Genomic DNA, 13,661 nt, shown 5'->3' with positions numbered 1-13,661 from the left:
GTAATTGTTCCTCCAAGATGCATCCGTATGAATGCGACCAGTATCCCCTTTGCGTCACTGGACCGTGCTGTTGGTCCTTTCGTGAGCTAGAATCCAGAACGGGCCAGCACACGCTGGGTTGAACTTCAAGGTTTTGCCTCAATCGTGTCTTTACGCGAGGCAGATCCCGCAGATACGCAGGTGACCAGTGGTCGATCTCGGGCCGCCGTCCAATCTCCAGTTCGCTACAGGGTTATCCGGCCTCTGATGGCAGGCAAGCGGGTTGTGACCGGTCAAGGTCAAAAGTGTGGCCCGCTATGGAGTGCTTATCGAAAGGCCAGCAGGTCGAGTTGACCGCCTGGTTCAGGCAAGTTGAGTGTATCGGATGCATGTACAAAGCCCGCCGCTGCAGGGCCAGACAAGAGGCCTTTTCCCTGTTCTCGAATGTCGGTACGTACCGTACCTCTCGAGATCCAGCCAGATTGGATTGGGTGCTTGGGAAAATCCGCATGCACGCTGCACGCCGCCGCCCCACTTGGCCCAGGTTCTTGTCTCCGCGCGTTGGCTTGCCTGCTTGCGTGACCTGATGAGACGCCATGTGTCCCGTCATTGGTAGCGGGTGAGTGCCGTTCTGGGGAGCTGGCCAAGTAGTAGCGGGTACCGTGGCTGGGGGGAACTGACTCTGCTAGCCCATTCTGGCGGCGTGTGTGTGTGTGTCTTCCAGGTCAAGAAGAGCCGACGATGGTTGCTTTCACTACCACTCACTCCCACTCACTCCCACTCTCCTGTGTGTACTCCGTAGTGGCGCCTTAAAACATCAAACGATCCTTCCGCACGACCCGCTCTTCAGAACCCATGCTGGGCGAGGTGAAACAATCTTTGCGATCTTTCTCCGGGACAGCATCACTTTGGGCTGTACGTCCTTCGTAGCATCGTGGGCCCTCGTGAATGCCTGCTCTCGCCTGTGGACGGAGTGCAGTGGCCCAGATCACACAGAATATAGGGAGGGACGAAGCAAGTTGATCGGTAGGTTTGCTAGGAGATGATGGATGCGGGCCACCTCTCCGCTGTCCGAATGTGAACTGTAAAGGGGGCCAACCCAACAAGACAGGTAGGTACACTGTGATGCGGTGAGACAAAAACGGAGAGCCTAAGGACTGTGAGGGAGTGGGGAAAACAGGTAGATTTGAAGAGTGCGATAATGTTGGACTGGCGCTGCATGGAGTGAAGATCGATGAGGCTGGCCCAAAAGGGCAAAGTGATACGAGTTGCGGCCTCTACCGCTGCGCATGTGTGTGTCTGTGCATGTCCGGAGTACTGTACGAAGAGATGGAGACTAATGTACAAGTAGGTAGACAAGAGTGCTGGGATATTGGTTGCCTCTCTCTCCCTTGCGATTTCTTGTGCACACTTGGGGGGGCACTTGGCGCTTTTCTTTTCCAAGGCTTCTTGTCTTTTGTGGATGTGTCGTGCTGCGTTTTGTGCAGCCGGGGTTTAATCGATGACCGGGGTACGTTCCCCAAAGAGAGACATGAACGTTACGGGTTAAGCGTACGGTACCTTGCCGCTGGCTCGTCTTGGTGTGGGCGAAACCACTAAAAACCGACGGTGACTGGCTGGCGGCGGGCAAGATGGGAAATCTGGCATTGGACTCAGAGGACCGGCAGCAGCAGCAGCAGCAGCAGCAGCAGCAGCAGCAGCCAGAGGCAAGCAGGCATTGCATTCGTTGATTGAGAGTGGGTGGGTGAATGTGGGTGTGGGAAACGATGGGCGGAACGGGGGGGAGACGGGCTTGGTTTGCAGGGACTCCTGTGGCAGCAGTGGATCTCGAAGCTGTGGCCCTACCAGCTAAAACCCCATCCATCCTAGCGCAACGACAGCAGGCAGTAGGTACCGTTTTGCTGGGCACGAGATGGCTCGACATGGCTGCTCTTCTCGATTTCATCTCTTGGTCTCTTTTCCCGCATAACCCGCGCGCTCGATCTCTGCCCCCTTTCTCACTGCAAAAAGCAGCCAAAGCCGCGTTGATTTGGGGCTCTTTGAAAAGCCACTCTTCTTGACTCAATTTTCCTGACTTTTAAGAACCCCCAGGCTTCCCAGTCGCGAGTTTCAGCAGCGAGAAGAGAGAGTAGAAAGGAGGTCAAAAGCAGGGACTTGGGAGTGGCCCGTCATCAGATCTTGGTCCGGTCCAGGTCTAGTGGGTGTGGCTCCCCCGGTACCTTGACGCTAAGAAAGGTACCTAGGCACGCTGGGGATTTGTGAGCAAGGGCGTGTCTCTGCGTCTCCCGTGGCCGTCCCATCTCTCTCCCTCCCTCTCTCAGAGCGCACGCAAAGTCCCATCGTGTGTGTGTGTGTCCCATCTCTCTGGCGAATGAACCTAACCAGCATCGCTGCATCCTCCACCCCTACCGACTGCTGGAGCTAAGGTTGTCTCTTCTTTGCCTGGCGCCCAGGCCAGCCCCGGTCCAGAGTCCAAGGTGGTCCCCCGGGTCGCCTAAAAACAACATCCATTTTCGAGGATTGATTTTCCCTTCCCGCTACTCTACCTCGTCGAATGTTCCTTTCTCCATTCTTCAACATCCAAACACCGCATTCTACGTCTGCCCGAACACGCCGGGCCCTCGCTCTCTCGCCCTGGAGCGCCTCTACGTACTCGTTGTCTCCGACTCTGCCCTGGTGCTCCGACAATGAAGGAGTTTCTCGACTCGGACAGGGTCAATTTTCTCGTCTGGAGGTCCGTCTCATTTTCGCCCCCCTTCACCCTCATGTCACGACGACACGCAGGACCAGCGGTGCAGGCCAGGCCCTGCCATGCCCGGGTCCTCTTCGGTCTCGTTCTAGACACGGTAGATGCTGACTTTGCAACGTTTTCGTGCGCCTTAGATATCTTTTAGAAGCAAGTATGTGATCACCCGCCGCCGCCGCCCTCTCCCACACTTGGCCCGATACGGTCATCTCAAGGTTTGCACGCATACTTGTGAGAGCTGAGGAAACTGACCGCGCCTACCATCTCTCCCACACAGATTATCGAGAGACAGCCGCCAAGTTTCAAAAGGAGTGGCACATCCAAGAGCCTCATCGGCATTTTGAATTTGCGCCTCACGTCAAGAGCCATGCATTAGTCTCGGTCATCAATCGAGGACTGCTGTATCACTCCCTTGAGCGCGAGTTCAACTCCCAATCACAGGTATGTCATGCATCTGCTTGCACGCGCCTGCGCGCCACCCCGACTCTCATCCCGCATGCGCGAAGATGAGATTTGTCGGTCACCTCAATCTGCTGCCGCCTGCATTTTTACGACGATGAGATGAGGTGGACAGCTTTTTCGCGACCTCTCGTTGCATCTCAAAAAATCTGCTGGTGCCGGGATTGAGGGTGTGTGTGAGGCATGTGTGTAGTGTGTGCTGGCACTGACGGCTTTTTTGCAGGTCGCCCATGATGCGGCGGCACCTACCGAAGAAGAACTACGGGGCGTCTTTGGCCCTCTAGTCGTGCAGCCACCTGTGCAGCACAAGGAAGAGGAGGAGGAGGAGGAGGAAGCTGTCGCTGAGACGACGGCAGCAGCGGCTGCACTGGTTGAGGATGTCGAACAGTCGCGCAAACGGCAAATTGACAAGCAGCAAGCACCGCTGGCCAACGGGTCGCCCGCCAAGCGGCAAAGACTGAGTAACGGCGGGTTTGAGAATGGGGCGGAATCAGCCATCACCCCCATGGAAATTGACAGCCACGCCGACAACCACGCGTACCCCTCGCCAATGGAAGGCGAGCCCGCCCAGACTCCCACCCTCAGGAACACAGACGGCCCAGACCAGGGCACGCAAATCGACAAGGTCGAAGAGCTCACCACGGAAACCATCTTTCTCAGCCTGACGCCCGACGAGTCATCGTCGTCATCAGCAGCAGCAGCAACGGCGGCAGCCACAGCGACAGCGACCACGACAGCGGCGGCGGCGACGACAGGGACCGCTACAGGGGCGGAAACGTCAGCTTTGCGGGCTAACGAGAACCCTATTGTTCTGCATTGCGAGTGGAACCCCAGGGACCCATCCATCCTGGCGGCTGCCGGAACAGATGCGCTAGCCCGCGTTTGGACCGTCTCTCGTGCCACCGACGCTGAGCTTGCCGCGGATCACGTGAACGGCGTCAACCGCCCCTTCAACAGCCTCGTCGAGGACTCGTTGCCGCGCGATGCCACCGTCACCGCCATGGCCTGGAACTGGGACGGCTCTGCCATTGCTGTCGCCACCGAGGCCGGCGCCAACCAGGCCCACATTGGCATCTGGGGCGCTGACGGCACCGAGATCACCACCTTCAATGTCCAGGAGCCCCCCATCTTCAAGCTGCGGTGGAACCCCAACAACATGTCCATCTTGGCCATATCGCCCGAGAACGGCGGTGCTATCGTCACCATCTTCTCCTCTACCACCTCGACCACCGCCACCTACTCGTTGCCCCACCACGATCTCGGCCAGGATCCTCCCCTGGACGCCGCCTGGACCAGCGAGACCGAGTTCCTCCTGTGTGGCGGCGAGCTGCTCATCTCTCTCCGCTACACGGGGGATACCATTGTCGAGAATAGGCAATTCGACACTCGGAAAGACGACAGCTTTGCCATGGTGCAATTCGATTGGAGATCGAAACTTGCAGCCACGGCGAGTGAAAAGGGTGTGATCGATGTAAGCCACACAACCAATGAAAGTATGTGCCGGAACGTGGGGGTTTTACTGACGATCGAATAGCTTTGGGATGCGACAGGTCAGCGCCGCTCCATTTCGGCCCACGTCGGTGTCATCACCGCCATGATGTGGCAACCACTCGAGTCCAACCCTGCCGATGATGAGAGGCTACTTGCCTCCGGGGGTGAAGACGGCGCCATCTCGATCTGGAACGCGCGGCAACCCGACAACAAGCCCAAGTGCTCAATGACCATGGACACAGACCTCCCCATCGTCGCCCTAGCGTTCACCCCTGACGGTGCCTTTATTGCCGGTGCCACGACAGACCGAGTCCTCATCTGGAAGGTTGGCGACCACGCGATACCCCGAGCCAGCTGGAGCAGGGCACCCCACCCGGGCTGGCTCAGTCCTAAGATGGACAGCGACTCGGAAGTGGAGGAGACTCATTATTCCTTGTGTTGGGATGCAAACGGTCAAAAGCTGGCTTATGGCGCCAACAGCCGGGTATGTTGCTAACCTGCCCTCTACTAGTGGCAGCTGCTAGCTTCACTGCCTTGACACTAGCTAGTGCTTTTACTGACAATTGAACGTGTATAGCTGGCTGTCATCAATTTCAGGTGATGATTTCCGATCGAGACAGATCGCAATAATCAATACCGGTAAAGACAGAAAGGCGACTGTTCGAACATACATCGCTTTCCATCTCTCTTACTGCGTCTGTCAAATACACCGACTCATATCATTGTGATGCTGCATCACGACAGCGACGTACGGGCCATGATGACGACCTTTCAGCTCCGGAATGATGATCAAGGATTCGCCTAGGCTCGGCGCATTGTACGAAGCATGTTCTTTCGACAAATTGGCGCAGTCACCATTACGCCGTGTACTTTTACCGACAATATCGACAGGAATGACGAGGCCGGGCTGAGCTGTGTGGACTGGGGTTTCCATCCTTTGGGGCAGGATATCCTCTTGGCATGGCAGCCAGCAACGGTCGTTTCTTTTGTCGCACATACACAAGAGATACATCTACTCTTATGGTTTGTTGTGTCTGGTCTTTTTTTTTCGGAAGGGAGGGAGGAAAAGGCGTTGTTTTCAGCTGACCGGACTTGGTCATTCTACGTGCGAATTCAGCCAGGACATACATCATTTGATTTTGTCTTTTTGTGATAGCGAAGAATTCAAGGTGCAGCACGCTTTTGAGGCTTGCTGTCCACAATTACCACTACCTGACTGACATTTGCCTGTCGGAAGGGCTTTGTGATTAAGGTGATTTAGATTACTTTGTTGCTTGTTCCTAGGTCTTGGAAGTTGCAGCGCAGAACATCAACGGCCTTTTGCCCCCGCCCATCTCTCCTCTAATTCCTACATCCCCAGCATCTCTCGTCCAACGTCTCCGATCCCACCTCTTGTCTCTCTCTTTTCACCACCACAGACCTACCCCCTACCACCATCGAGCATCATCGCTATCTCTCTCTCTCTCTCTAGTGCCCCTCCGCCAGCTCCTCGTGCGCCCCCTTCTCGCGCAGCTCGCCGGCGCGCCTCTCGATGTCGGCCGCCATGCCGGCCGAGTACTTGGCGCGGTCGGAGCCGGGCACGATCCAGGGCGCGTTGGTGAAGAGGTAGTTCATCTCCTCGAGGGGCAGGCGCTTGGTCTCGGGCAGGAAGGCCCAGAAGAAGAGGGCGTTGGTGGCGTTGCAGACGACGAAGAGCAGGTAGTAGCGCCAGCCGACGCGCCGGATGGCCTTGTCGGTGACCTGCCCGATCATGGTGTTGAAGGCGAACGAGGTCATGGTGGCGATGGAGACGCCCTTGGAGCGCGTGTGCGTGTCGAAGATCTCGGCCGGGATGATCCACGAGAGGGGCCCGCAGGTGGCGGAGAAGGAGATGTTGTAGAGCCATGTCCTGCACACGGGAGGGGGAGGGTTTTGTGTCAGTGTTCAGTATACCGTCGCTTTTGTGTCTCGGAGGAACTATATCTCGAGACTGGGGCTTTACTCACACGATGATGAAGCCCCAGCCTGCGCTGCCGCTCTGCTTCGTGTCGGGAGGGAACTGGGCTGTTTCAGACGTTGAAAAAGGGGTCAGCAATTTTTATTATTTTCCGTGGGCCGACGACCGGCAGGTCAAGGGAGCAAGGGGGGAAAGCAAGCAAGACAGCTCAACGACGTACTGATCAGGACGGTGGCAATGATAAAGGTGAGGCAGTTGAACAGGTTGCCGGCGATGAGCGGGCGGCGGCGGCCGAGGCGGTCGACAAAGAGCATGCACATGGCCTGCGCGACGAGGGCGAGGACGTTGTTGATGGCCTGGTACTTGAGGGCGCTGTCCGGGTCGATGCCGATCTGGCCGAAGATGGCGACCGAGTAGTACTGCACGGCCGAGACGCCCGTCATCTGCACCGAGGCCTGCAGGGCGCAGGCGATGAAGAGGCGGCGGAAGGAGGAGCTGCCAGCGGGCTCAGCACACCCCGTGCCCACTCACATACACATGGGGAGGGAGGGGGGGCGGACTAACATGTTGGTAAAGAGCTCCTTGTAGCTCTTGGCCTCGTTCTCGTGCTCAAAGGTGATGGATTCCTACAGACAATTCGAGACTGTATCAGTCTTCCCCGCCCCTGAGCTCTGCCGAAGCCTTGGAGGGGGTGGGGGTGGGCACATACCTGGATCTGAGCATACTCGGCCCTCACCCACGCGTCGTCGACGTTGCCGTTGGCGTGCAGCCTCGCCAGCGTCCGCAGGCCCTTCTCCGAGTGGCCGTGGTCGATCAGCCAGCGGGGGCTCTCGGGGAAGAACAGGATGAGGGCGGCCAGCACGACGGCCGGGACGAGCTGGATGCCCAGGGGGATCCGCCACTGCGCCGAGCCGTGGAGCCTGAAGGTGCCGTAGCTGATCCAGCCGGCGACGAGTGCGCCTGTAAGGTGAAAAGATATATGTTAGGCTATGCATGCAGTGGGGACGTGGGTGGTTTCTAGAGCTGAGGGTGTTTCTAGTGGCTAGACGTACCGATGCCCAGACAAAACTGCTGGAGGGCAGTCACTCGGCCTCTGATGTCGGGATGTGCAATCTCTCCCTGGTAGACAGCTGCGCGGTGTGGGATCTTATGTGTCAGCCCCTGGTGGATAAAGCTGTCTCTGCCTGTGGAAAGCAAGATTTCAAGACTCACTGCGGGAAGCGATTAGCATCAGCACACCGCCGTCCAAGGTTCCGGAGTCCTGTGTAAGACGGAGAGAGTACTCACCGGATAATCATAGTCAAGAAACCCACGCCGACTCCGGCGAGACACCGACCAGCCCAGAGATATGCCAGCGACTGCGCGGCCGTCTGGAGGCAACCGCCGAGGATGAAGATCAAGCTCCCGAGGACGATGGTGTAGCGACGTCCGAACCAATCGCCCGAGGGACCGGCGAAGAAGGCTCCGAAGAAGGCACCGCCCGTGAAGAGGCTGACCACGACTCCGCTGTGCAAGACAATTACCATCCGTTAGCCAAAACTGTCTCTGTAAGTCATTGTGACGGGGAATGGTCAAGAGTGGCGCGTATCACGACCGGATCGTGCTGGGCGGAATAGTGAATCCGCGAATGGCGCTTTTCTTGATCTCGACAGGTCACCACAAAGCCTGGCCAAGACTCACGTTTGGTCCTCGTTGGGGTGGAACAAGGTGTGGTAAGACTCGCTCGCCACCACTTCGGCGATGACACCGAGATCGTAGCCGAACAGGACGGAGCCCATCGAGGCGAAGACGCCTACCAGAAACTACGCGGCAGCGTCACCGACATTAGCCAAAGAGAAGCAATTGCCAGGCGCAGCTGGGTGAGGAAATTGCAAAAACCCAGACGGAAGCATTACCTGGTAGACCCGTGGTTTCAGAGGCATGGCGACAGTTGTCCGACTCTGGCAAAGAAAGGGCTTTGAAAGTATTCTCGTGTAAAGTGTACCAGAGCAATGGGGTGCAAGTCGACAATGGACGGAGCCCAGGTGTTAAAAGTAAACAAACCCAGGTTGGCGACAGCAATTGGGGGAGGTTACATTTTATTGTTCTGGTATATATATATATATATATATGCCAAATGCATCTTGGCGGCAAAGAGGGCCGGGAATTCACCTTTGGGGGGACATGTGAACCATCAACACACAATGGCGGCAATCATTTCTCTTTACGCCGGGGATCCTGGGGGCCTCGCTTGGGCCAACCACATGGGCATCGCAGACGGAACGCAACCCGATCCCCTTCGCTAGTCTGGTCGAGGGGGTTTGCACTTTGTACGTGATCTTTCAACGTTGCCGAGGAGTCCTCTCTTGCTCCTCCTCCTTCCCCCAAGCGGTCCCAGGTCCCACTGCATGTCGGAGTTTGGAGTCGTGCGGAGAGAGTCCATTGAATGAACGGCCCTGCAACGCTGCGAGCTAAAGAGTCATAAGGTTTCAGACTGCGCCGTCCGTTCGTTCGGGGTATCATTTCCCAGAAACCGGGTCGCGGCTTGAGGTTGGCAATTGGGAATGGATGAATTCCTCCTCGTATCACGAGCTGGCCTGTCCATGGCGTCTGCCCAGGAATGGCAGTCCAAGCCGGGGAAGACGGGGCCATCAGATCGAGCTACAGTGGGGTCAGGCGAAAACGGGCAGCAGCTCCATGTGTTCGCGACGCGGGGGGAAGAAAGTCGATTGTCTAAGCACAAGTGCCGTCACCATGCCGGGGGAGGGGGAGCTCTTGGTGTAAGTCGCATATGCGCGCCAATCGCCGTTCGAGGCAGCGCCCCCCCGAGGGAGGGTCCGCCACCCTGGCTTGCATCATTCCTTGGTACTCCTCCTTAGGGACGGCGAGATGCATCGCAAACTGCCGCATGAACTGGGACGATTGCGGAGCAGACGACAGACGATAGTTCGGCCTGCCAAACCCGGCGAGCGAGAGCTAAGAGAACTGATTTTCCATCCCAGCAAAGCCCGCGTGGTAGTCCGGGCCATTCTCGAGCCTCGAGGGGGGGGGCACACACACTCGCACACAAACTGTGTTCCAAGGTTGCCATCTGAGATCATTGTGCATCTGTCCGTCGAACCCTGGCTGCTTCTTGCCCGCTATTGGCCTGACTCTTTGTGATATCAGACAACCGTTCTCTCTCTTCTTCGAGCAAGCGTAGCGAGTGTACCTAGCAATGACAACCTTTACGAGAATTGACGATGGCGAGACGCCAGTCATCGAGGTGGACGCCCTGAAGAAGCTGTCCAAGATTGACCCTATGATCTATGGAGGGTTCACCGAGTATGTGCAGACCATGTATCAGACACACCAGCTACGTGGATGGTTCTAACTCTGCGCCCCAGGCACATGGGACGCTGCATATACGGCGGCATATACGACCCCGGGAACCCGCTCTCCGACGAGAACGGGTTCCGGACCGACGTCATCAAGGCGCTGAGGGAGCTCAACATCCCCGTGATCCGGTACCCGGGCGGCAACTTCGTGGCCACGTACCACTGGCTCGACGGCGTGGGCCCGCGGGACCAGCGGCCGTCGCGGCCGGAGCTCGCCTGGCTGGGCACCGAGACGAACCAGTTCGGCACGGACGAGTTCATGCGGTGGCTCGACGCGCTCGGCGAGGGCCGCGAGCAGCGCGTCGAGCCCTACATCTGCCTCAACATGGGCACGGGCACGCTCGACGAGGCGCTCGCCTGGGTCGAGTACTGCAACGGCACGCGCGACACGCACTACGCCAACCTGCGCCGGCGCCACGGCCGCGAGGAGCCCTACCGCGTCCGGTACTGGGCGCTGGGCAACGAGGTCTGGGGCCCCTGGCAGGTCGAGCAGGCGACCAAGGAGGACTACGCCAGGAAGGCGTTCCAGTGGGCCAAAGCCCTGCGCCTGCTGGACCCGGACATCGTGCTGGTCCTGTGCGGGCAGGACGGCACGAGCAGCTGGGACCACCACGTGCTGCACGAGTGCGTCGGCTCGGTCGACATGCACAGCATCCACATCTACACGGCGGCCAAGGACCACCTGCGCAACGTGACGGCGCCGCTGAGCGCCGAGCGCGCCATCCAGGCGGCGGCGGCCCTCATCGACGTGGCGCGCATCGAGAACAAGGTGCCTCCCTCCAAGCCGCCGACGCGCATCTGCTTCGACGAGTGGAACGTGTGGGACCCGGAGCGGGCGCGGGGCGACGAGGGCGCCGAGGAGCGGTACACGCTGTCCGACGCGCTGGCCGTGGCCGTGTGGCTCAACGTCTTTGTGCGGCAGAGCCGGCACCTGGGCATGGCCAACATCGCGCAGACGGTCAACGTCATCAGCCCGCTCATGACGAGCCGGGACGGCGTCACCAGGCAGACGACGTGGTGGCCGCTGCTGCTCTTCAGCAAGTACATGCGCGGCTGGACGCTCGGGTGCCACGTGCGGTGCGGCAGCTACCGCGGCGAGACGCAGCCGGCCTGGCTGCAGGGCGTGCTCGAGGAGGGCGCGCCGTGGCTCGACGTCAGCGCCAGCGTCGACGACGGCGGCATGGTCAGCATGGTGGTCGTCAACATCAGCGAGACGCAGGACCTCGAGGCCGAGATCAGGGGCATCAAGGCGCCCGTCAAGGTCTACCACATCACGGGCCCGCGCGCCGACTCGGTCAACGTCGAGGACAAGCAGGAGGTGGCCGTCGAGAAGAGTCAGTGGAACGGCGAGGGCAAGGCCGTGTTTACGAAGCTGTCCATGACCATGCTGAGGTGGCAGTCGTGAGGGGGATCAACCATTCGGTTTGGAGGTTCAGAAGTGATGCTCGAGGGGACTGACCGAGTTGATGTAATGGCTGGGCTAAGGGACACATCCGTGAGGATCAAGTTGGCTGGCTTATGGCATGGTGAGGTTATTTAGAGGTGCCAGATTAGGTATTTTTATGGAAAAGCAGCCTTGCATGTTTTCTTATCTTGGAAGTGAGACATCTTGGAAGAGGAGGAATCACCAAGTCAGTGAGGAGGCGTGACCAGCCGGGGCTAGACCCCACATTTTTCTTATAGAGCTGATCGAGTCGACCTCGAGGACGAGTGACTGACTTCCACACAATGCCATTGTTCCTGCGTCGAGTCAACCAAGACCTCTGATTGACCAAACATCATCAGACCTCTTCAACAACAGTTAACAGCAGTTCTTGCGTTGTCCCAGCTCATCCCTTTATTGTCTGGCACGTTGATTGCACTGCATTCGGCCTCTCAGCTTGACTACTCTAAACAAGAGAGTTCACACCCACCAACGCGTGACCTCAGCTTTACTTTGACAAGCTCTGTCCTCTTCCTATCCAGCATTTTGTCTACATCAATCACATCAATCATCATTCCGAGCAGGCCGTCATACCCCAGCTTGCTCCCTTACCCCCCCAACTGGCACTCACTCTTGATCACGCCCAACGTTAAGATCACCATCACACACCATGTCCGCCGGCCCATCCACCCCAGCGCCCTCAACAGGAGGAGCGGGAGGAGGAGGAGGAGGAGGAGGAGGAAGCTACCGCCCGTCTCCCCAGTCCAGCTCCTCAGGCCTCTTCAGCTCGTTCTGCTCCTCTCGGTCCAGCCACCACGCCGGTGCCGCCGCCAACCAGCCCCTCTCGTCATTCACGCCCGCCATGCGCGACCGCCAGGCCCGCGGCAAGGACCCCTACCGCACCAACCACGACGCCGTCCCGGCCTCCGGGTACGACGACGACGACGACTACGACGAGGATGACGAGGACGATGAGGAGGACGACGACTCGGATTACTCCATGTACGGCTTCTCGGCACGGCGCGGTCCATCGCGGCGCCAGCACCAGCACTACCTGCAGCAGCAGCACTTCCCGCAGCCGCAACAGCAACGGCACCAGCCGGACCAGCAGCCCTTCGCGCAGGCCGAGAGGAGGCGCAACGCCATGGCCGTGCTGGACAGCCCCGAGCTGCTGATGATGTACGCGCAGAGCCGCGGAGACGTAAGGCCCCCCCACCCCCCTTTTCCTTTCCCTTCCATCTTGTTTTTTTTTCTTTTTTTCCCCCCCCTTTTTTGATATTTCGTTCACGTGGCTGGCCAACTTTCTCGAGTCCCCCTCACCTGACGTGCAATGTTGACCACACACACACACACACAGAGCATCCCGGCCACGAGGCTGCACTTCATGAAGATCATGTGCGGCTACGAGGAGGAGGAGGAGGCTTCGGCGCAGCAGCCACAGGCCCCGGCTAGGACCGCCGTGGCCGCCGGATTTCGGCGGAGCGACGTCGGCACCAGGAATGTTCACGCCTAGGCAGGGTACATTCCCGGGGGCGCGCGCTCCGTGAATGTACCTGCTGCGATGGAATCGGCAGCTGTTGCGGGTGATGGCGGCAAGCAAACCGAGGTCGTCGGCAAGGGCAGCAATGATGGCGGCGAGGATGGCGCCGAGGAGTGGCCGGTCTTGGTCCTGGTGCGCGGACAAGAGTTCCATCTGTTCACGCTCCCTTCTTTTACGACCAAGTTCGTGATCAAGCGCCAGCTATAGCGGTGTTACAATGTATGCATTTCTCTCTATAACTAGGACGACGATGAGGCGATGCAATTCATAGCACCACCCAAAAAGTACACACGAAGCAGCTCGATGCTTTGATGCCGTTCCGTGCCTGAGTTTATCCGCAGACCCCAAATCCGTTGTGACCGATGTTAGATGTCCTTCCCATCCTGAGTGACGCGAGGGGAGAAAACCCCTTCCAATAACAGAAAAGAAAAAATATCAGATGAGATGAGCGCCAAACACCACTAATGAGGTTGTTATCAGAGCTTCGCCTGTTCCTGCTTGCAAGCGGACGGATCCCCCTTTTTCCCCCGCCAGACGAAGCATGCTCTCGGTCCTTGCATGCGTTGATATATGCCCAACATGAGAGAGAAAAAAAACAGTAAATGGATCCCCCCCGCCCTTGATGACCCATCTCCCCGTTTCATGAGGTCCTACCAGAGGAGGCTTTCGTCGTTGTCGTTTTGATATATGTATATATGTGTGTGTGTGTGTGTCTGTTATATGTAAAGCGT

General features: G+C 58.2%; 4 protein-coding genes across 4 annotated transcripts; 3 read left to right on the top strand and 1 right to left on the bottom strand.

Moving 5' to 3' along the window:
- Nucleotides 1-2,744: 2,744 nt before the first annotated feature.
- On the top strand, nt 2,745-5,276 carry E0L32_006361 (uncharacterized protein; the record flags this gene model as incomplete). The annotated part of the gene is made up of 5 exons (XM_031140985.1): nt 2,745-2,851; nt 2,941-3,166; nt 3,408-4,655; nt 4,719-5,159; nt 5,253-5,276. The coding sequence occupies 5 exons, from the start codon at nt 2,745-2,747 to the stop codon at nt 5,274-5,276; spliced, it is 2,046 nt and encodes a 681-aa protein (XP_030994872.1).
- An 866-nt stretch (nt 5,277-6,142) lies between these two features.
- Nucleotides 6,143-8,533, bottom strand: E0L32_006360 (uncharacterized protein; the record flags this gene model as incomplete). The annotated part of the gene is made up of 9 exons (XM_031140984.1): nt 6,143-6,563; nt 6,661-6,718; nt 6,832-7,106; nt 7,176-7,237; nt 7,321-7,571; nt 7,664-7,791; nt 7,899-8,117; nt 8,292-8,413; nt 8,507-8,533. The coding sequence occupies 9 exons, from the start codon at nt 8,531-8,533 to the stop codon at nt 6,143-6,145; spliced, it is 1,563 nt and encodes a 520-aa protein (XP_030994871.1).
- Nucleotides 8,534-9,807: 1,274 nt separating this feature from the next.
- E0L32_006359 (uncharacterized protein) lies at nt 9,808-11,372 on the top strand (the record flags this gene model as incomplete). Its single annotated transcript, XM_031140983.1, has 2 exons — nt 9,808-9,914; nt 9,977-11,372. 2 exons carry the CDS (start codon nt 9,808-9,810, stop codon nt 11,370-11,372), a joined length of 1,503 nt encoding a protein of 500 aa, XP_030994870.1.
- A 688-nt stretch (nt 11,373-12,060) lies between these two features.
- Nucleotides 12,061-12,903, top strand: E0L32_006358 (uncharacterized protein; the record flags this gene model as incomplete). The annotated part of the gene is made up of 2 exons (XM_031140982.1): nt 12,061-12,591; nt 12,748-12,903. 2 exons carry the CDS (start codon nt 12,061-12,063, stop codon nt 12,901-12,903), a joined length of 687 nt encoding a protein of 228 aa, XP_030994869.1.
- Between the last annotated feature and the right edge of the window lie 758 nt (nt 12,904-13,661).

This window comes from Thyridium curvatum (genome assembly GCF_004353045.1).
Source record: "Thyridium curvatum strain D216 chromosome Unknown NODE_36_length_377547_cov_81.061009, whole genome shotgun sequence".
NCBI classification, from domain to species: Eukaryota; Fungi; Ascomycota; class Sordariomycetes; order Thyridiales; family Thyridiaceae; genus Thyridium; species Thyridium curvatum.
This window is presented reverse-complemented; position numbering and strand designations above follow the sequence as displayed.